This window comes from Meriones unguiculatus, chromosome 4 (genome assembly GCF_030254825.1).
Source record: "Meriones unguiculatus strain TT.TT164.6M chromosome 4, Bangor_MerUng_6.1, whole genome shotgun sequence".
In the NCBI taxonomy this organism is placed as follows: domain Eukaryota; kingdom Metazoa; phylum Chordata; class Mammalia; order Rodentia; family Muridae; genus Meriones; species Meriones unguiculatus.
In genome coordinates, this window is record NC_083352.1 from 54,414,837 (window position 1) to 54,434,922 (window position 20,086).

Consider the following 20,086-nt stretch of genomic DNA (forward strand, 5'->3'; position numbering starts at 1 on the left):
GCTTTGTCTTCATAGCCTCTCTTTCCACTGTCTTACAGGAGGAGGATGAGCCAAGAGGAACAAAATGGATGAGGAGAAGGGTTTTAAAAGAATCTAAGTTTTCTGGAATGTACAAATCACCCATACTGACTGACTGCCTTTTCAGAGCTCCACTCTGTTCTAGATGAGAGGGATGCAATACTGGTGAAAATAATGTCCCACTGTCTATGAAATCATATTCTACAGTGGAGGTGACTGAGACAGCAGAGAAAAAGAATGAAGGGAAGGACATTCTGTGGGCGCAGTAAGTGCCAGGTAGTGTCAGATATGTAAATAAATGGCTTTCATTAGCATAGTCATGTGACATGAAGTTACTACCTGTATATGGAGATCTGGGTAGGTAGTGTATAGACCCTCTGGTCAGATTGCATAGTCACTGTGAACCATGAGGGACGAGATAGTGAAGACATCATTTCTCACACATAGTTTAATTTGGAACCTTTAAAAAATGGCTGGGGAGGTGCATCTCACTGAAATAATTAAGAAAATATCTTAGAAAAGCAAGTTAAAACCTGCAGATGGGGTTTAGAGTAACATGGAAGGCCGGGGTTAGAGATCAAAACGGAGCATTTGAGTAGAGGAGACACAGGGAAAGGAAAGCTTTTGAATAGTCTGCTTAAGTTGGAAGTGACGGGGTTGTGGGCTTGCCTCTTTCCATGGACCTGCCTCTGACAATGGAAGAGGAGCCAGCTCATTAGGAAGTAAGAAGGCAGCTGCCGACAAAGGGTGTTGTTCCTTTTGGGGATACGCTTATTCAAGGAAAACTGCACTCAAACTAGACCTTTTCACAATAATCTCCACCCAGAGGCAAACCTGAGCCCGTAAACAGGAACAGGCCTCCCACTCTACTTCCGTGTATACACTAGGCCCAACTGTGCAAAGAACACCACAGAGCTGTTCATCCTGGCTGTGACAGTACTTTACTTGCCATTTTGAATAGTATCCATGTGGTTGGGGCAAAAGCAGTCTGAGCATGAACAGAAGCACCTGGAAGGCAAAATCTGCCAGGTCAGGTCACCACCAAATGCTTTCCCCTTGATACACTTCTCCAGGTCAGTTCTAGTGAATAGGACAGAAACAGCTCTGCAGAGCACAACAGCTGGAGTGCAGGCCTGGCTTTCCAGCAGCTCTAAGTAGAGAGGCCTGAGGGTCACTCAGTTCCACAACCATTTCAGGGCTTGAAAGCACAGGCATTCCGGGATCCTCAATATAGCTGAGGGTGGCATACATTCCAGAATATGTAAACAATAGTATTTTTTATCAGTTCTGCTTTTAATTGAATTTTACTGCTGTACTAAAATGGCTAAAGCACAACAAACTGAGTGCCATCACCTCTTCTTTAAAGGACTACTGTTACCTACTCATAATGCTAAATGTTCTTCCCGTTATTTTCTGCAAGGTATGAATTGAGGAAGGTGCACACACAACACTCACTCTCTACGACTTGGTATAGGACCGCCCACATGGAGAGTGAATGAGCTACCCTTGGTCATTTTCACAGAACCATCACCTGCAGGGGCCCTGGAGGCCTTGCCTACAAAGCTGCTGGAAAACAGGGGCCCAGGAGGCTACAGATCTTTCTGTCGATGCCTCATAACAGGACCACAAGGGATGCTTCCAATTCCTTCAGTGTGGAGTGGCATGGCACCTACCTATCTGCCTCAGGGAAACAGGAATAACGAGATGCCTGCCAGCTCTGATGCCCCGGATGTCTGCTGGGTTCTCTGTTTCCTGGCTACCATTTAACCAATGGCTTGCCTTGAGAAATGAGTTAAAATGCTCCAGAGCTCTGGCATTTAACTGCAAACAGAATTGGTCACAACCAAACATCTCCTTAGAGGGCTATGTCGTGTCTGTAACTGCTCTCTTTAGTCTGGAAATCCCAGGGATCAGTCACTAGAGAACAGAGACAACGCCCTCCAGGCTGGGTCCCAGCACACCCTCTTTGCCCGGGATTATTCTATTCACTGGGAGATCTCACTTACTGCCTGCAGAGCTCTGATTGTCCCCACTGCCTGTTTCTTATAAAGCAGAGGAAAGGAAAGAGTGGGCACGGGAAGGTTTCCAAAGAGCTGGGTGCTTTAGGATAAATGCTCTCCGTATGTGCGCACCAAAGATCTGCAGGCACACATCCTTACTTCTGACAATCGTGGGGTAACGTTTCAAGTCACACCTCTATAAAAGAGGGCATGAGAGATGTTGTACACCAAGTATGGTGGCATGTGGCTGTAATCTCAGCACTTGGGAAGGTCAGGAAGACAGTGAGGTTGAGGCCAGTGTAGGCCACATGGGACTTTCCCTCAAAAAAGCCAGAGACAGTTGGAGGTGAAGGGTGGGTGACAGAGAGAGACAGGAGAAAGGAGAAGGACTGAGAGAGAAAGGAGGGGTCGACTGACTTGTAATGGGCATGGTGGCAGATGTGTGTGATCCCAGGATGATGGTGGGATTCTGTCTCAAAAACCAAACTGAAGAGACTGGAACACTGTGGCTATGCCATACCGCTTTAAGAGAACAGAGTCCAATACTAAGGGTGAGCAAAAGCCACTGTGCCTCTGAGCCAGAGAATGGAGATGGTCTAATCCAACCCCCAGAACTGACACTGACATACAGAGAGTCCCTCTCCCCCCAGATGGAAATGCCCACAGTATGTCAGAAGAAAACATGGCACCAAAGACTCAGCTTCTTCAACTGACGGGAAGTTCCTTCAGGGCTAGAGGACAGCCACAACAAAGTTGTGGCTTACTGGCTGGCACAGAGCTAAGGCCTAATCTGCCACTACTACTGGGTGGCACGGAGCTTGACAAATCTTTGATACAGTTTCCACGGGCACAAATCAGTGTGGCTTCTCCACTAATTTTTAGAGAAATGTTAGGAATGTCTGCACTCTTTTGTGGTGATAATTATACTTTGGTTCCAAAAACTACTCGTGACACAGACAGCTGATGATGGCGAGCAGGAGCTCCTGTTACAGGCTGCGGGCCCTCAGAAGGGCCATCCTTAGAAGAAGGTCAAAGCCGAGGCTCAGAAGGGACCTCTGTATTCACTTCAGATGATTAAGGTCATGACCACACAAGGCATCTGAAAGATGACTCTGATTAAGTTTTGTGTGTGCCGTTCTAGGATAGATTATTTATTTATATGGTACTTGCTTGGCTTCCAGGAAGCAAGATATGAATCCTAGACTGGCATTCAAACATCAAAGTTGATATTTAAAGGAGAATGGCCCTAAAGTTGTGAATTTTTTGCCTATACCTGAATGGTGGGATTACAGGAGTACTGGGGGCTGGACTCAGGGCTTCGTGCATACTAGGTAAGCCATCTGACAACAGAGCCACACCCCCAAACCAACAATTGCCCGTTTCTGAAATCTGCTATGAAAGAAGTGCTAGTGTAGCCTTTTCTCACTTTATGCTCCAACAGATCTTGTCAATACCCGCATGATCTCTGTCTAGAAGTTTTTTACAAAAGCATTGTAAATAATGCATCTTTAGCAATTTTAAAGAAATTTAAGGTTGTTGGTATGAGATTAGAAGCAATAGATTTTAGATACTCTGCAGTAAGGAATCTTAAGAGAAGAGTCCAGTGATCTATTGGGGATGAGGCACTAAGCCACTTCATAATTTTCCACCTGAGTTCATGCCCCCCTACTTAAACATGGTGACACAGAAGAGCATTGTGGTGGCTTGAATGAGAATGGGCCCCATAGGCTCATATATTTGAAGGCTTGGTTCCCAGTTGACAGAACTGTTTGGGAAGGATTGGGAGGTGAGGCCTTGGAGGAGGTGTGGCACTGGGAGTGGCCTTTGAGGTCCAGTCTCTCAGACTCCTGCTTGTGGATCAGCTGTGAGCGCTCATCTACTGCTCCAGCGCCAGGCTTGTCTGCTTGATGAATGCGCTAAACAGCACCACGGACTCTGGAAACATGTGGTCCAGGCTAAACTCTTCCCAAATTGGCTATGTTATTTTTTTCACAGCAACAAAGCAGTACTAAGGTAGCCATGTCTGACTTCCCCTTCTCACTACATGTATTTAAAGGAGTGTTTCTTAATTATGCTTAGTCTTTCAACCCAAACCCATCTAGTTTAACACTAAGCTGAAATAGGGCTTAGTTTGGTGGTGAGAGTATGAGCTCGAGAGTCAAGCAGACAGGGATGATTTCATCGAAGTTTAGTGACTGTAGAATCGTGCTATGTTAGTTGGACAAGAATCCCTCCTCCCCTCCCCCTTCTCAACAGGGTTTCTCTGGGTAGCCATGGCTGGACTTGCTTAGTAGACCAGGCTGGCCTCAGACTCACTGAGATCCACCCGCCTCTGCCTTCCCGAGTGCTGGGATCACAGGTGTGCTTACGTTATCTCTTAGTAATGTACCCAAGCGAAGTAATGTGAGCCGTATGAATGGCAGAGAAGGCCACCCTCATTGTGGAAACACGGCCAAGATTTCACTGGTTGAGAATTCTAAGCAGCTGCATTCAGAAGAGACAGCCTCTCGGTAACGGTGCCACTTGGGTGCTGGTGTGATGTCTGAAGGATGGGTGGTATAAAGTGTGTTTGGGGGTATCAGAGGCTACTAGGAACTCCTGGGTGTGTGGGCAGGGGGCTCACTGTCATGGGGGCTATGTGCAAGGGCAGCCCGGTGGGTGTGCCGGAAATGCTCAGGTGTCACTCACACGGGGGTGACGGCCTTGGGCAGCCCCAGGGCGTTGACAGCGACGGGTGGCGGCTGCGAGGGTAGCAGGGAGCTGAGGAAGGCTGCAGGCGTCTGGCCAGGACCGAAGCGCGCGGGCGAGGCGCAGTGCGCGGTGGAGCTGGGCAGCGGCGGCGGCGGCGGCGGCAGCGGGAACACGTCGGGCACCTGGAAGGCCGCAGTGGGGCTGAAGACGGGCGGCGGCGGCGGCGGTGGCGAGGGCGAGGATGGGCCCCACATGGCCTCCGGTTCCACGAAGGGCGGCCCGGGCACACGGCCGAACGGCCTGGGAGTGGGCGACAGCGGCGACGGCAGGCTGGAGGAGCTGGGGCTGGAGGCGGGCGTGGCCAGCCCCGACGCGGGACCCAGGTTCTGCGCCGCGATGAACTGCTTGGGGCGGGCGTAGTTGAAGGAGCCTGAGGGCTGCATGGTGGCGGTGCGGGAGGCCAGCGTGCTCATGGGCTCCGCGGACACCGGCGACGCGCAGGCCGCGAGCTCGGGGAAGGGGGGCGGCGGCGGGAAGGGCGGCGACGGGGGTGCGCTGCTGCCACTGCTGCTGCTGTTGCAAGGGACACTCGGGGGCGCCGGCGGCCAGGCGCCCGCCTCCTGCTCTAGGCGCACTTGGTTCTGCAGTTGCTGAAGCTTCAGAGGATCCCTAGGGACACACAGAGAAAAAACGACAGCTTCAGAGAGGGGGTGCATCCCAGGTGGAGAGACGTGCTCATGCACACCCTGTTTCTCATGGACCCGGGATATGGCACAAGTTATCATAGTGAAAGGGGTTGGCTGATGCACAAAGCAGGGAATGGTAATGACGATGGCTCATGTCAACTCCATGGAAGGGAATTCTGGGAGCAAGTACTGCTCTTGATGAAGACCAGGTTAGGTTCCCAGACCAATGGCTCCCCATGGCCTATAATTAGTTCCAGGGGTGAAGCTGCCCCTGGCGTCCAAGGGCACCGCACTCACCTGCACCCCCCCGCCATGTACATAATTACAAAAACAAAACATTAAACTCCATGTAAGATGAGCCAGACCAGTTTGCTGATTACGATGACGCTGTTGTCTAATTTCCAACAGCCACGTTGTTAACAGAACCAGACCAAGCATTAAGGGAAAAAATTTGGAGATGAGTTTCCAAGCCATTTGTAGACAATGGGGGGGGGGGATTTTTATCAGAACAAGAAAACTAAAATTAAAAATAAAAGCAACTTGAAGTTATTTTTATAGATCCCAGTTAATGTTTTGCCTCCTTCAGTGCTATCGACGCAATACTCATGACAAGCTGAGGTTTTTCCCCTTAAAACTAGATGCAAAGGAGTGGTGTTTTTTATGATGGGAGAAAGCTGAGGCAGGAGGATTGAAGAAGATTTGAGGGCATCCTGGGCTACAGAGCAAGAACCGGTCTCAAAAGCAAAAAACAAAAGCAAAAACAAGATGGGCATGCTGGTTCATACCTGTAATCCTTAAAGTTGCAAAGACCAAAAGTTCAACGTTATCTCTAGCTATAATGAGATTTATTTTCATGGGTGTATGGGTCATTTTCCTGAAGGTAAAATCTGAGTGCCTCCTGTGTGCTGAGCCATCTCTCCAGCTGAATTTTGTTTTTGTTTTTTTCTAAATAGAAGACCCTGAGCAGGTAAGAGCTAGAACCTCACTCTTTTACTGAAAAGTTTTCTTGTTTAGGTTAAATGTACATCTGCGTTGGTTAGTCAGGTCAGCATAGCAGCTGATGGATCAAAAGGAGTTGGCTCTGAACAAGCAGATTGGTCAAGCAGGTGCAGTTCCATAAGAAGGCAAAGTTTTTGCACTCAGTTTTAAACACTGAAAAAAATGGGAAGAGTGTGTGTGTGTGTGTGTGTGTGTAGGTGGCTCGTGGATACACTCTTTGCTGCGTCAAACATGAGCATCTGAGTTCAGATCCCCAGAACCCACATTGAAGTTGGGCACACCTGTAACCACAGTGCTAAGGAGGCAGGAACAGGGGTCCCCAGGCAAACAGCAATCTAGCCAGTAGAGACAATGAGCTCCAGGCTCAGCAAGACTTTGCCACAACATTTAAGGTGGGGGCAATCGAAGAGGGTACCAGACATCGGCCTCCAGCCTACACACACACACACACACACATACACACACACATACGACCATGCATACACCACACACTACACACTTGCATACACATGCACACATTATAGGAAATGCCAAAGGGTTTTTTGCTTGTTTGTTTTTATCCCCCGGCATTTAAACATCAAAAATAAAGGTTCCATAAACTGAAAGCAATAAAGAGAATGGAAGGCTCAGGCAAAGAAGCTGAGGGTTTGTTATCAGGTGTTGTCTGATGATGGGACATCACAAATTCTAACCTCCCCCCTATGCCTTTGATAATTATCCATAGAATGATTACATGTATATCCACGGAAAGCAAAGAAATCTTTTCTGGAGAACTGAAAGCAGCAAAGAGAGGATGGCTCTCAGTTCTTTTTAAAATTATTATCATTTATTACAATTTATTCAATTTGTATCTTGGCTGTGTTCCCCTTCCTCGTCTCCTCCCAATCCCACCCTCCCAGCTGGCTCTCAGTTCTTAATCTGTGTAAGGCATCAAGGATTTTTAATAACAAAGGGCTTCGTGGGATCCTACTGAACTTAATTTGAGTGTTTTAAAAGCAGCCCGACCGCTGCTGAGACTCGCCACTCCCATGAAATTCCAGATGTCTGTGTGGTTTGGTAGACTGTCCGGCACATGTGCTCCCACTTCTCGTGTTTAGGACCAGACTAGGAATAGAACTTGTAAAAGCCACCCACCAGCTCCAGAAACCATTATCCAGCACTCTTGTTCTGATTTCAGAACACTATCCACATCTCCTGCCTTTCCTAGCTCCTCATGCCTCTAAGCTATGGCACACTGCACCACGCTCTTCGGCTGACACTGTATCTGGTGGCTTTGTCAAAGCCCCTGCGCCCCCTACTCTGCCAGCCTTACACGTCACAGTGGCAAGAGAGCCACAGATGTGTATGAAGATAATTTAAGTGTGGCCTGCATCAGCAAAAAAGCTGGGTGGTGTTGGGGCAGTTCCAGAGACCACAGGCCTTCTATCAAGGATGAAGGAATGGCTTCCTAGAACCACCTATGTTGGTTTTGATTCTCTTCATAAAACCAATCTTGCTCAAAGAAGAACTAGATAATCTCTTTCTGTTCTTGATTGTGTACACAAAGTGACCAGCTGACTCAAGCCCCAACCACCATTACTTTTCCGCCATTAATAGTCTATTTGGAGAAAACAACAACAACAACAACAACAAAAAACAAAACAAAAAACACAAAAAACTACAAAATTTGCTAATGCCAAAAGGCCTCAGAGCTGCCAAGGCTTCACTCAGAATAATTTAGTGATTTGGCAACTATTATATATTAGGATAAATATGAAGAACTTTGCCAGGATTGGTACTCTCCCACTTTCCAGTGCTTCAGCCTGGGGTTAAGAGCAAAATGTGCAGGAAACCGAGGCAGGAACAGGAACCCAAGAGCTGACTATGAATCTCCTAGCCTCTGACTTGATTCCTCCTTGAACGACAGTTTTATTTAAGCTCTTAAATGGATTTGACACCAGAATTCTGAAGTAATGAAATGTACAATTTTAAACCACTGTCTCCATTTTCATAAGGTTAATTTTTATGGAAGTTGATTTTCACAGAGATAAGAAGGCAAAAGGAATCAAAGATACCAGAAAGCTAAATCTGCCCATGCCCTTTGCTTGTCATTTTTGTCATAAGTTGTTTGTCATTTTTTATTTTTAAATGGCTTGTTCTGCCACTTCTTTATCCTGTTGGCTTTTCTCTGAAAATGAAGCTACAACAAACCCTTTTTTGGAAATCCTGCTTATGCAAGAAAACCTGGGCTACAAGCTTCTAAAAAGCCTTACTCACAACTATGTTTTCAATGCCACAGTGCTCAACTCTTCAGTTACACACAACCAATCCATCAAATTCTCCCCAGCTTCTTTTATTTCTTCTCCTCTCCTTACCACACCCCCAATTCAAAAAGTCTAAGGAGTTCCCCACTCTTAGCACACCCTATAGTTCTTGAAGTTTCAATCATTCAGGAAATAAAACCGCCCAGAGTTTCTGTCAAACACCTGTCATGGTCCAGTTACAAATGGAAGAAGAGGTAGGGCAACATACTCCAGGTGAGAGTCAGTTCAGGTTCTGTGCCTGTCCTTTGGTTTATTCTCCACACCTGATGTTCCAGCATAAACAAGAACCTTGACCTTTGATATAAAAAAAAAAAAAAATCTGGGGTCGAATTTCCCTCCCAATGTCTTTCTTCCCTTTATGGCTTTTTGCAGGGAGAGCATCCAGGATCATTCAACTTTGACAGTTAAGGTTGTTTTGAATTTAGAGGCTAGTTGGCTCACAAAATCCTGTGCAGGGTCATTCTTTCCTAGTACTCAGTAATAAAGATATTTGCTAAAAGATGTGCAACGGTTACTCCCTAGCCTTCTGTTCTCTGAAGAACGGGTGCCCAAGCTCAAGATAAGTGATGAGAAAAAGAACCCTCTGGAAGACAACTGTTATGTAAATTGGAAAATCCCAGCGTATCTCCTAGGAGCAGTGTCTGGGTAGTGAGAATCCATCTGTCCCCCGTTTTCACACCGATAAAGATTCATAACTGCCAGGAGAAAAAACCCTTTAGACCACAGGGCTGGAGAGCATGTGAGATTTAAGAACAAATATGTTTTATTTTCTTTCTTTTTAGGCTGTGAAACCCATAAGCCCTTGCAGGGTACAGAATGGCAGGGCATCTCCCTGCAACCCATAAGCTCTTCTGGTTTGTAAACACTTTGAATGCAATCCAAGGAGTGCAACTCCCGTCCTCCCGTGACACCCAGCCAAGGACTGCACATGATAGATACAACGCTGTCAAGGATGACAAACATTTCTGACTACAGCTCTTTGCCCTTCTAAGTCCATGTAGCACAAGGAGGAGGGCCAGGGACTGGAGTGGAGAACTTTTGTGTATTTCACAGTAAAGATAGGGTTTTGAATCACAGCCCTTGGTTTTCACAAAATCTATTCCCCCCCCGAGATGAAATTAGCTCAGTATACAGAGATGAGAGGCGAATGTATTAATTCTGAGAATTTATGAATAGATGTGATATAAAACCACCACGGAGGCCTCAATTAAGGAGCTTTGATTAAATTCCCCCTATAACTCCACTATGCTAGTGTCTCACCAATCATCTTCTTCAGTCTGTGGCTCCATGTTACGGGTCTGCTCCATGCGAGCCAACATCTACCAGGTTGGTTTGCCTGGCACCGCCACATGATTGCTGACTGTGAAATGTATTAAAAATCATGATCCTGAGAAAGTTCATTTACACAATTAATGTGTAAGTCACAAATACAACTATGTACATGTATGAAAATGCTATCATGAGATCCACTTGTGTGTATGTTAACTGAGAAAATTAATTTCAAAAAGAGCAAGAAGGGAAAAAAAAAGCCAAAAGAGATCATATTACTTGGCCTTAAAGGGGTTATGAGTTTGAAAATAATTATGAACTCAAAGACATCCCCCTAAGAATGGGAGAGAGAGAGAGAGCAGAAATAAAGATATGGCCTTTGTACAAAATACCACATAAGAGAATAGTAAAATCAAATTAAAAGTGACTCCTCCTTGGAAATGAGTGTGTATGTATTTAACATGTAGTGCCAAATAGCATAGGCCTCTCTACAAGGTCCCATTATTTGATCTTTAATTCATTCGAGACTTTTGTAAGTTTTATTGACTTTGGACAGAGCCAGAGCTGAACATAATTAATTTACACAGGACCGTTCAAGGGAGAAGAGGCCTGGCCAAATGCAGTGCAGGACTTGAGTTGCTTTAGAGAGATCTGTCCTTTGCACTTTGGATAAGAACATGTTTGGCTCCACCACAAGGAAGACAGTAGCTTTGTGTCTGAATTCATAAGTTGATCTCTGTTTTAAGTCATTCCCTGTACTGAGAGAGAGAGAGAGAGAGAGAGAGAGGGAGAGAGAGAGAGAGAGAGAAGAGGAGGAACAGCAGCAATTGCTTCCTAGTTCATAATCCTCCTGGGAACTTCTGGGAAAAATCAAAGGGTGGGTTCATCTCTCCTGTAACACAGGGAATAAGACCAAGAGGGTGGGGAACTGTGGCCCACCAAGTATGGAAGCTGAATCCTGCAGCTGGCTCCGGGGAAATGGAGAATTTTCATCTAGGTCTGTGCAGATCCAACTCGCCACAGGACCGACTGGCCAGCTGGGCTCAGTGAAGGTTGCAGAGTCTGCTCTGATATGTTTATGTCACCAAGGAATCCGGAGGTTTGTGTCCTGGCAGACTATACAAGATACGGAAGGGCTTTGAAGATGCCTGCAGTCACAGGACTCCGGCTGAAGGAAACCACGTGGACCACTGGTGCTCAGCCTCCTTATGGGGGAGGAATGCCTTCTTAGGGTATGGAGCTTTAAGTAGGCATCACAGTGAAATGCCTGGCGTGATTTTCATTTCTGCTGCTTCAAAGGCCGGTAAAAACAGCAGGAAGATATTAGCTGTTGATTCTTATAAAAACTATGCTAATTTAGTGGACATTAAAGGAGCATGAACTGTTCCCAATTGAAAATGCATGCTATTAACTTATAACATAGATGAAGTATGCTTTTGAACAAGTGTGTTTGCTAACCTTCTTGGTCAATGCATGGGGCAGAATCAATGATCTCACGTCTAATTGAAACACCAAAGAAAACTCACTGGGAGACACATGTGGAAGACCTTTCAGATCTTAAGCATAAACTTTCCAAGAGTTTTTGAAGAACTGGGGTGGGAGGGAGAATAATTAACTCGCCATATTACAATGAAACGAAGAAGCTGGCATACTTTAAGGCTTGAGAATGGTTAATATTTCTTGAACTTTTCATTGTAGAGGCTTCCACCACATCTTCCATAGTTTCCATTTCAGCTACATGGAGCAGGTCTAAAACAGTGGTGTGCAATCTTGTAAGAAGAGCTTACTACTGAGGGTCAAGGGTCACATCTTTCAAAACAAATCATTACTTGCTCAGTCAAATGTCTTTACAAAACAGCAACTTTCCCACTTCTCTGGGCTCCCTTTGAAACATTTTCTCTCCAGCAGCTTCGGTCCTACTCACAGACAAACTCTAAGTAAGTATTTGTGAAATTTAATGAAAGTCCCCAGATGTGTCTGCTCCATGGAGCTGAATGGCACTTGGCCACACACAGCTGCCCTTTCCTACAAAAGCAATCTTAGAGGTGAAGACGCCACCACACCAATTATTTACAAGAAAGAACACAGAGTCAGCAAAGTGCAAGAGAAGCATTCCAGTACTTTCCCTCTGTGATGCCATCGGCATTTATGTTCTGGGAGAGTTTGCTTATCCTGGCTGAGGCAGTTTTTTTGTTTCTTTGTTTGTTTGGTTGGTTTTGCTTGTTAGTTTTTTTTTTTTTTAATAATTATAGTGGAAATTCATAATGTAAGATGGGATCCTAGTGAATTTTGATATCGTATAACCTGGCCTGATAAAGAATCTAATTTGAAAAGAATGACTGACAAATGAAATCAGTGCAAGTTTGGCATCAGTGTGTATAACCCGTACACTCACATGCCTACCCCCTCGCCTCCAACGCCAAGAAAACAGGGATAGTGGCACAGCAAAGCCTTATCCAACCCTAACCCCAACACAAAACCCAAGTCAACTTCCCTGTGTGTAGGCTGCCTACATCTGGCGTTTAGGGTTGGGTGAGCCTCTGCCTTGATGCTTCCCTCCCTCACCCCCATAGGGGCTCTGTGACTTGCAGTACCCAAGTGGCTCACAACACTGATTTAGTAAATCTTTCAAGAGTTCATTTATATTGTTGTACTGGATATAAAGGTCACGCTATGCTGTTCAGCAGTCGCGCAGGCCCACTGCCTTTGTGGTGTATCTGTGGCAAGTAACTCTCCCACCGCTTTCTTGATGCACTCTCGTCTCCTGTGGTCACCAACACAACCATCCTCGGCTTCCTGTTTCTGACCCTGGCTGTATTCCTCACTCTTGTTCGTTTCCATACTCTCTAAATCCGGGTATCTTTCCAAGACTTAAGGGGTATCCTGACACTGCAACAAGCCATCTTCACCTACAGACATGTTGGGCTGCATCCAGAGTGTACTGGGATGCTGATGACCAAGGCCCACGGGTGGGGTACAGACATGCCTCTCCCTCCTTCCCTAACCTCTTCCCTGGAAAGCAGTCTGATACCCACTTCTGTATAACTTCTGCCTAAGCATGTCCAAAACAGAGTCTCTCTCACCTTACTCTAATTTCTCCCAATGACTTCTGACATCCAGAATCCTAACAGTCGATGCTAAATAGTCATAAAAAGCTCATCTTCAATACTTTTTGGCTATACTTTTGTCAGTTTCCCAAATTTGCCCCCACAACCCTTTTGGCATTGCTCACACATTTGTAGAATCCCGTTTCTACCTATTTCTCTCAATCTATTGAGGTGGCCTTCAGTCTCTGCTGCCCATTTCAAAGCCCGTGTCTTCTTGCAGCCCCACCTAACAGTCTCCATGTTCCTCCTGCTTCCTGCCAGCTGCTCCAGGGCACTGTCAGGAGTGGCAGCAGCGGCGTCTCCCACTCCTTGGGCAGGTCTCCCAGGGCCAGGCTTGTGTTCTTTTTGACTCCCTTATCATGACAGTGCTTCACACACAAACAGCCCTACATCCCCATGAAGAGACTGCCAGGCATGCTTTGATAAGAAATGTAGGAAAAGGAAATGTGTCTCGTAAAAAGAAGAAAGGTAATTTACATGTTTGCATTTATGAAACTACAACGTAAGTATGAACATTGGTGGTTTTCTAATAACGGTAGCTACAGTTTTGGCTTTGTAGTGTCCAAAATAAGAAACTTCTATCCCCAAAGAAGTGTGTTTGTGAACCTGGCAGCAGAGTTCCTAATTTGGCATCTGTGAGGCACGCCATCGTGTTCCAGGCAGTGGCAGGCTGTATTGGTGCCCATTTTCCATTTTATTTGGTTATCAGTCAAAAACGTATTGCATTTGTACTTGCTTTGAGAAGTGTCTCAGGGATCTTTGTGGTGCTGGCTGAGAACATCAGTCATCTCTAAGTGACTCTTCTTTCACTGGACCTATTTCTCCTTCTCTCTCTGAATCATGAAGTAACAAAGTTAGGTTCTGTATAGAAGGAGGACATGGTTCCTCTGTGTGGCCATCAAGGCCATAAAGACACATAGTGTATCCCTAACCAGGAGCTAGTGAAAACAGTGGGAACTCAAGTGGGAAGCATTGAGGATGAGGATACTGAGATCCAGCACTGCTGCCATGTTCCTTCTTTTCTCCAGTGTTGCTGAAGACAGATACTAATAAAGACTGTGTCCTGGGGGAGTCCCTATGCAGAAAGGAAGCCAGTCACATGAAAAGAAGCCAAATGGGTAGGCAACAGGCAGAGGGCAAGGACCAATTTTAATATCTAAATCCATGTAACCATCAGAACAGTTTTATCTCTAAAGTTGCTATACAAATGATTTTCCTTCTGCTCTGTTTCTTTTTTTTTTTCCCCAGTTTTAAAAAAAGTTACCTCAATGGTCCCCTAGACTAACTTCCTTATTTGACAGATATGGAAATGGAAACACAGACCTGCTAACTTGACAAAGTTCTCAGCTGGTTGGTACCAAAGAGCAGACAAGAGTATCTTGTTAGTAAGAATACTAAAAGGTAAACTAATAGCAGTGTCCAAGATGGATGACTCAATAAATGGATGAATGCGGTGTGTACTGCCAATCAAGAAACAATAATGTTTGGAGTTGTTGAAAGAGTTCATCTTTGGAAAGTAAGACTAAAATGAAGTGGAGGCAGGGAACCTTTTACATTTGCACTTTATAATTTTATATGCTGTTTGAATTCTTAAAATTGTGTGGATATAAAAAAAAAACTATGGTTAAAATGCTTTCACGTGGCTGGGAAGAGAGCTTAGACTGAAGAGCTTGCTGTACAAACATGAAGACCTGGTCTCCATTCCCAGAACTAATCATAGAGCTAACCCTAGTGTCACACGCTTGGAATCCTGACACCAGAGAGGTTCTCTGGGGCTACAAGGCCAGCCAGCATAGCTAAGGGGTGAACCCCAGATCCAGTGAGAGACCTTACCCCCACACACACCTCCCCACACCCCACATGCAGGCACGCATGCACACACCCCACACACACACGTGCACACATGGGGGGGAGAGGGAAACACACACACAAAGATTGTTAAAATGTCTGAGGCTGGGTGTACACTTGGGTGCTAGAATACCTAGCCAGCATGCATTAGGCCCTAAAAAGTACACACATGAAATAAAATTGCAGAGGTTTTATCTTTGCCACAACATTTACTGGAGAAAATCAATAAGGGATGAGTCATTTGTGGGGAAGAAGAAGTTAAACGGCACACAAAGTGAATAAACTGTAATTAATAAAAAATAAATTAATCAAAAAATAAAAGAAACCATGCTTTAAAAAAAAAAGGAAGAAGAAGAAGAAGTTAAACTTGAAAATCCTGGACAAGCATTTTCTGTTTAAATAATCGGGACAAAACTCTCCACATTATGCCTTAGCAAAAGGAGAGGCAGCTGGAGAAGCCTGGCCAGCTTGATGCCTCCCCTTGGGATTTTCCTGGGGCCTGGCTCCCTGAGGGGCACGGACAGGGGTCTGCTAGTTTCGTAGGGCCGCATTTTTCCGAGACTGTCTGTCTCTGTCTATGATCCATCTGTTCCTTGCAGGATAACTCCAGCCAGCAAAAGCAGCAGCTTGGCTGTAAGACTTGGCGTCTGGCACGTTAGAGCAGGAAGCCTGGTAGTGGAGGTGATGGCTCCAGCTGGGCCAGGGCTCTGCCTCACCTACATTTTGTTTGTATATTTTTTTTCCAGACTTGGCGGGGGATAAAGAAGCAATAGGAGATTGTGGTGCCTGCTGCCTGTGCCACGGCTGCTCCTTGGGGACTTTGCAGGGTCTCTCCTTTCTGAGGTAGTGTTGCCAAAAAGGCAGCTCTCTTTTTCAGCAGCTCTGACCTTGCATGGAAGATGATGGAGAGCTATCCTCTGAAGAGAACCTTTCCTGCCCTTTTTACTGTCTACTGGGACAGAGCCACTGCCTCAGACACGTGTGGAGACTCGGGACTCCCTGCTGTGGCTGCTCCATGTTGATCCCTTTGGTGGGCAAATGTCCTTGCCTCTCTCAAGAAGTTGTGATGCCCCCAACAGAGGTCTAGGCCCTGGTTCTCATCGGGTAAGGGTTTACAGTCTCTTAGTAGCCCGAGGCTTTGGCAGGGCCCTCTCAGCCTGCATGTGCTGCCTGCTCCCCGATTTAAACTCCAACTCACAAGTCAACTGGCTTTTATAGTTAGATGTTTCAGGACCTCAGAGAACTGATATGGCCTCCAGGGGCCTTCCAGTTATCAGAGGACCTGTACCCATATTCCCTGCTTCTGCACTGGCTCACTGGGAAGATCTGAGAGGTTTTCTCCCTTACCCAGCTCCCTCAATGTGTGAGATGTGGGACAGTCTTTCCAGGTCAGATGTTTTCTCTTATGCCTCTGGACCGTGTTGCTTCAGCTCAGTGACCCCTGCACTGGCTCAAGCCCAGCCCAAGTGGGCATCATGGGCAGCTCTGGCCTGTATCAATTTCTGGCTCCTTTGACTCTGCCAGGCTGACTTTGTCTATGGGACTGACTGTCCATGTCAAAATAGGATGCTTGCCATTTTCATTTTGTGGAGGTCCTTGTTTGCATAAATGGTTGTGTCTGGACTTCTGTCCCTCCTCTCTCCCCCATGTGGCTTCAGGGACAGGACAATCAAGGGTGGGAATGGAATCTGCTGTTTCCATCTTGTTTCCTCTAAGGAGCTTAAGGGACCCAAAGTTTACAGTCTACTCCCCAAATTAAGGTGGTAGGGGAAGGAAAGTACACATGGGAAGAGGCTGACAGGAACCCCCTTTTATAACACAGGAATGTAGTCTTCCTAATATATACATAAATATAGGGTTTGTTTTTTTCCCCTAGAACCATGCTCTGCCCACTAGATGTGGGAGGGCATTAGTCAGCTCTCCTTCCCCACAATGGTGCCATCATCCTGTTCATTCAGCTGGAGGATTTCTCAGATTAAGGCAATGCCCCCTTGATAGAAAGACCACACTGCCAAGGACGGAAGTGATTTCTTCACACTCCCTATGCAGATACACTTGCAAGGAATTTCCATGTTGTTCCTGACCCTGTCTCAGTTCTGAGTGACTCTGTCCCTGATCTTTCACCACTCACTGCCTTTTCTAGAAGAGTCTTGACCACCTATCCTGGAAGCTTCCAGATTGGCTCACTGCTCAGTTGTGTAAGCCTTGGCTGCCCTGAAAGCACTTAAAGAAGGCATGGGGGTCCACGGCTATTTCTTGGCTTGGAGGACTCAGGACATTCTGCCTGAGGAGACCTGGTCTTATGGGTCAGCCCCCAGTGGTGCTGGAAGAGGCTCTTTTGATGGTGCTCCTTTGGTTTCTCCTAGAACTCACTGTTGACAGTAAACACTTAGGAAAGATGAACTTGGAAACACAGGCCCTGGAAGACTGGCCGACCCATGAGAGGTTGGGTAATTTCTCTTTCTAGTGGACGGAAATGCTGGGTTAAGGAAAGTCCCCTCAAAAACCCCAGAAGTTTCTGTCTTAAAGAATTTTGGAGCCCAAGAGAAGACACTGTGTTGTTGTCTTAGCAACGAAGTACTCTGGAGACTTAAAAAGAGATTCACTTACCCACTCCAAGTCAGGGGGAGGGTGGTCCTTGGAGGAACTTAATCAATCACAGATATTATTACTATTATTACTACTATCCTCAACAGTCATGCAGCCAGTAGTGAGTACAAACAATAGGCAAACTACTAGCAATAACCAAAATGAGCACTAACTATGTGCCAGACGCCAGTATATTAAGTTCTTCATTTCTATAGGCTCATCTGATTTTATAAAAAATGGTCGGAGATAGGAAAACTTACAATCTTCACCTCACAAATGAGAACCCAAGGCACAGGTTATGCTGTCTAAGCTCACACAGCTGGAAAGCAGCAGAGAGATCTGTTTCAGGACCACTGTGTCATGTCCCCCAATCAAACTGCCCATTTCTCTGCCACCTACTATGTACAGGATCACTTCAGCCACAAAGGACCTTTCAGACTTGGGTTTCCTCCTGAGAGTGTGGTCTGCTGTTGCTCCTCTCCTCTCTCTGTTTCTTTATCACTATATCCACATTGCAATGACACCCACAACAGTTATATAGAGGGATACCCTGGCTGTGACCTAAAGGCACCCCTACTCATTTAAATAGCTAGGTTTCATGGACTGGATGCAACAACTTTTATTGGAGAAGTGATATAGGGTACAAGGCAACTTCCATAATTTCTTTCTTCAGTTTTGATAACATCAGAAAGCATTTGTTTATCATGCTTACTCTCCACTGACTGGACTTCATTTGTTTATTGTTGTGCCTGTAGATCCCCCAACATAATACAAGTGCAGGAACATGAGATTAATGAGTGAAGGTTCTGAGTTCATATTTTGAAAGTATAATGCAATTCTAAGTGCCAGAGGACTTAAAAACTCCTGTTAGCAGAGAGTAAGTGTGTAAGTTTCTGTATACTTAATAGTGCCCTTCCCCACCCACCGCTTTGAACAGAATTCCTGTTCTAGAACAAGCGAAGAAACAAACACGATGGTGTGCAAAGCAACTGGAATTCCGCTCTTACAAAAGCTGGGTTTGGCTGTGATCCCGGACAGCTCCTTTTAGCATCCCCGCCATTGAGCTAGGCAGGCCTGTCTTCTGCCTAAGTGTCTAGGGACTGGTCGGTGATCTGTGTGGCTTTGACTGCATCACTCTGTTCTGAGCATCTTCATGGTCTATAAGATAGACACTGGATTGATATTTACTTTAGGTCCTTCTACAGAGACCTTCCAAGCTATTAAAGAAAGAACTGTCCATCCTTAAAGATCACGCAGTGGAGTCTCGCCGCTGCCACTCATCTGTCATCCACTCACTTGAGAGATTCTATCACCAACTGTGATATAATTCAGCATGACTTTATTTTTTTACATGCTCAGGAAAACATTACTTTAAAAGCAGGATTCTTTTCAAATTTCCACGAATACAGGCCCATCCTGAAGAAGGTATTAAGCAACATCTTTGAGTAAGTAATATCCTGCCAACAACATCTTGTGTGTATTTCAGTGTCACAACGGTAAATAAGTGAGAGGAATGCACAGTTGGCTCTGGGCACTGGGGGTAATCTAGTTTCCATTAAAGGTCAACTATCGCTAGTTTAAATGTTACTAGTCAAGACATACAAGTCAAAGTTTCTGTGGTATGAACGAAGGCTTCGCCCAGTCATCCAATTCCCAGTCCAACCTCACATCTGAAGAAGGAAGACTGTGTGGGAGGAAGAAATAAAAGTAAAATAAAAATAAAGATTTTCCCAGCAGTCTCAGGAAATATGGTTTTACATCATGAATTAAGAGATTTGTGACATGGGAAGGAACTATATATTTGAAATGGCTTTTTTTCCTTAGCTTTTGACTAGCTAACCTTGACATTCCTTAAAGGTCAAAGGGTGAGACGCAAGAATGACAGCTGTGACTAACCTTTCCCCTCAGGAGGCAGCTCCAATTTCCAGAAGTAAATGAAATCTATCCAAATGTGCATTGGGAAGAGCTGTAATAAGCTTTCTCCCTCAGAAATGGCTTACACCTTTAACACACTTCTGTGGCAAAACAAACAAGTTATTTAAAATAACTACTCTTCAGAAAAGAGAGAGAGAGAGAGAAAAAAACTACCAAAGTTCCCTGCAGTTTCCAACATGGTTACATATGGCCATACATAGTCAAGAGTTGTTAATCTAGCATTTTATCAAATGGAATTTTCTGTACTGTGATATTTATGACTCCTTCCAGAACAATAAAAATGCTGCAAGATCTTGAAATGCTGCAAGATCTTGAAATGCCTTTCAGAGGCAAACTTCATAGTATGTACAGCTGGGGCACTGAACTTATTTCACACGTCAGGCATGGAGCTTGTTGCATACCACATGGAACTTTCTAGTCAAGATTATAAACTTCAAGACTGTGTATTACTTCATTTAGGGAAGTAGTATAAGCAGATGTGATTTTTTTTTCTTTGAAATGTGCATGGTGGTCACATAAGGTACAAGCGGAAGGAAGGCCTCTGGGCCACCTTTATGGCTCAGCATTAGACTGGTCACCATATGTTCACGCTGGTTTCTCATGTGAGGACATGGAGGTAAAAGCTCCTCCCACCGAGAGGA

General features: G+C 45.4%; 1 protein-coding gene across 6 annotated transcripts in view; it reads right to left on the reverse strand.

Annotated features, from left to right (window-relative positions):
• Palld (palladin, cytoskeletal associated protein) overlaps positions 1 to 20,086 on the reverse strand; it is a 407,054-nt gene that overhangs the window by 34,195 nt on the left and 352,773 nt on the right. For all 6 annotated transcript variants that reach the window (XM_060381838.1, XM_060381835.1, XM_060381836.1 and 3 more), the window contains one exon: positions 4,707 to 5,378. In XM_060381838.1, coding sequence (XP_060237821.1) covers positions 4,707 to 5,378 — 672 coding nt within the window. The remainder of the gene's footprint in view (positions 1 to 4,706; positions 5,379 to 20,086) is intronic.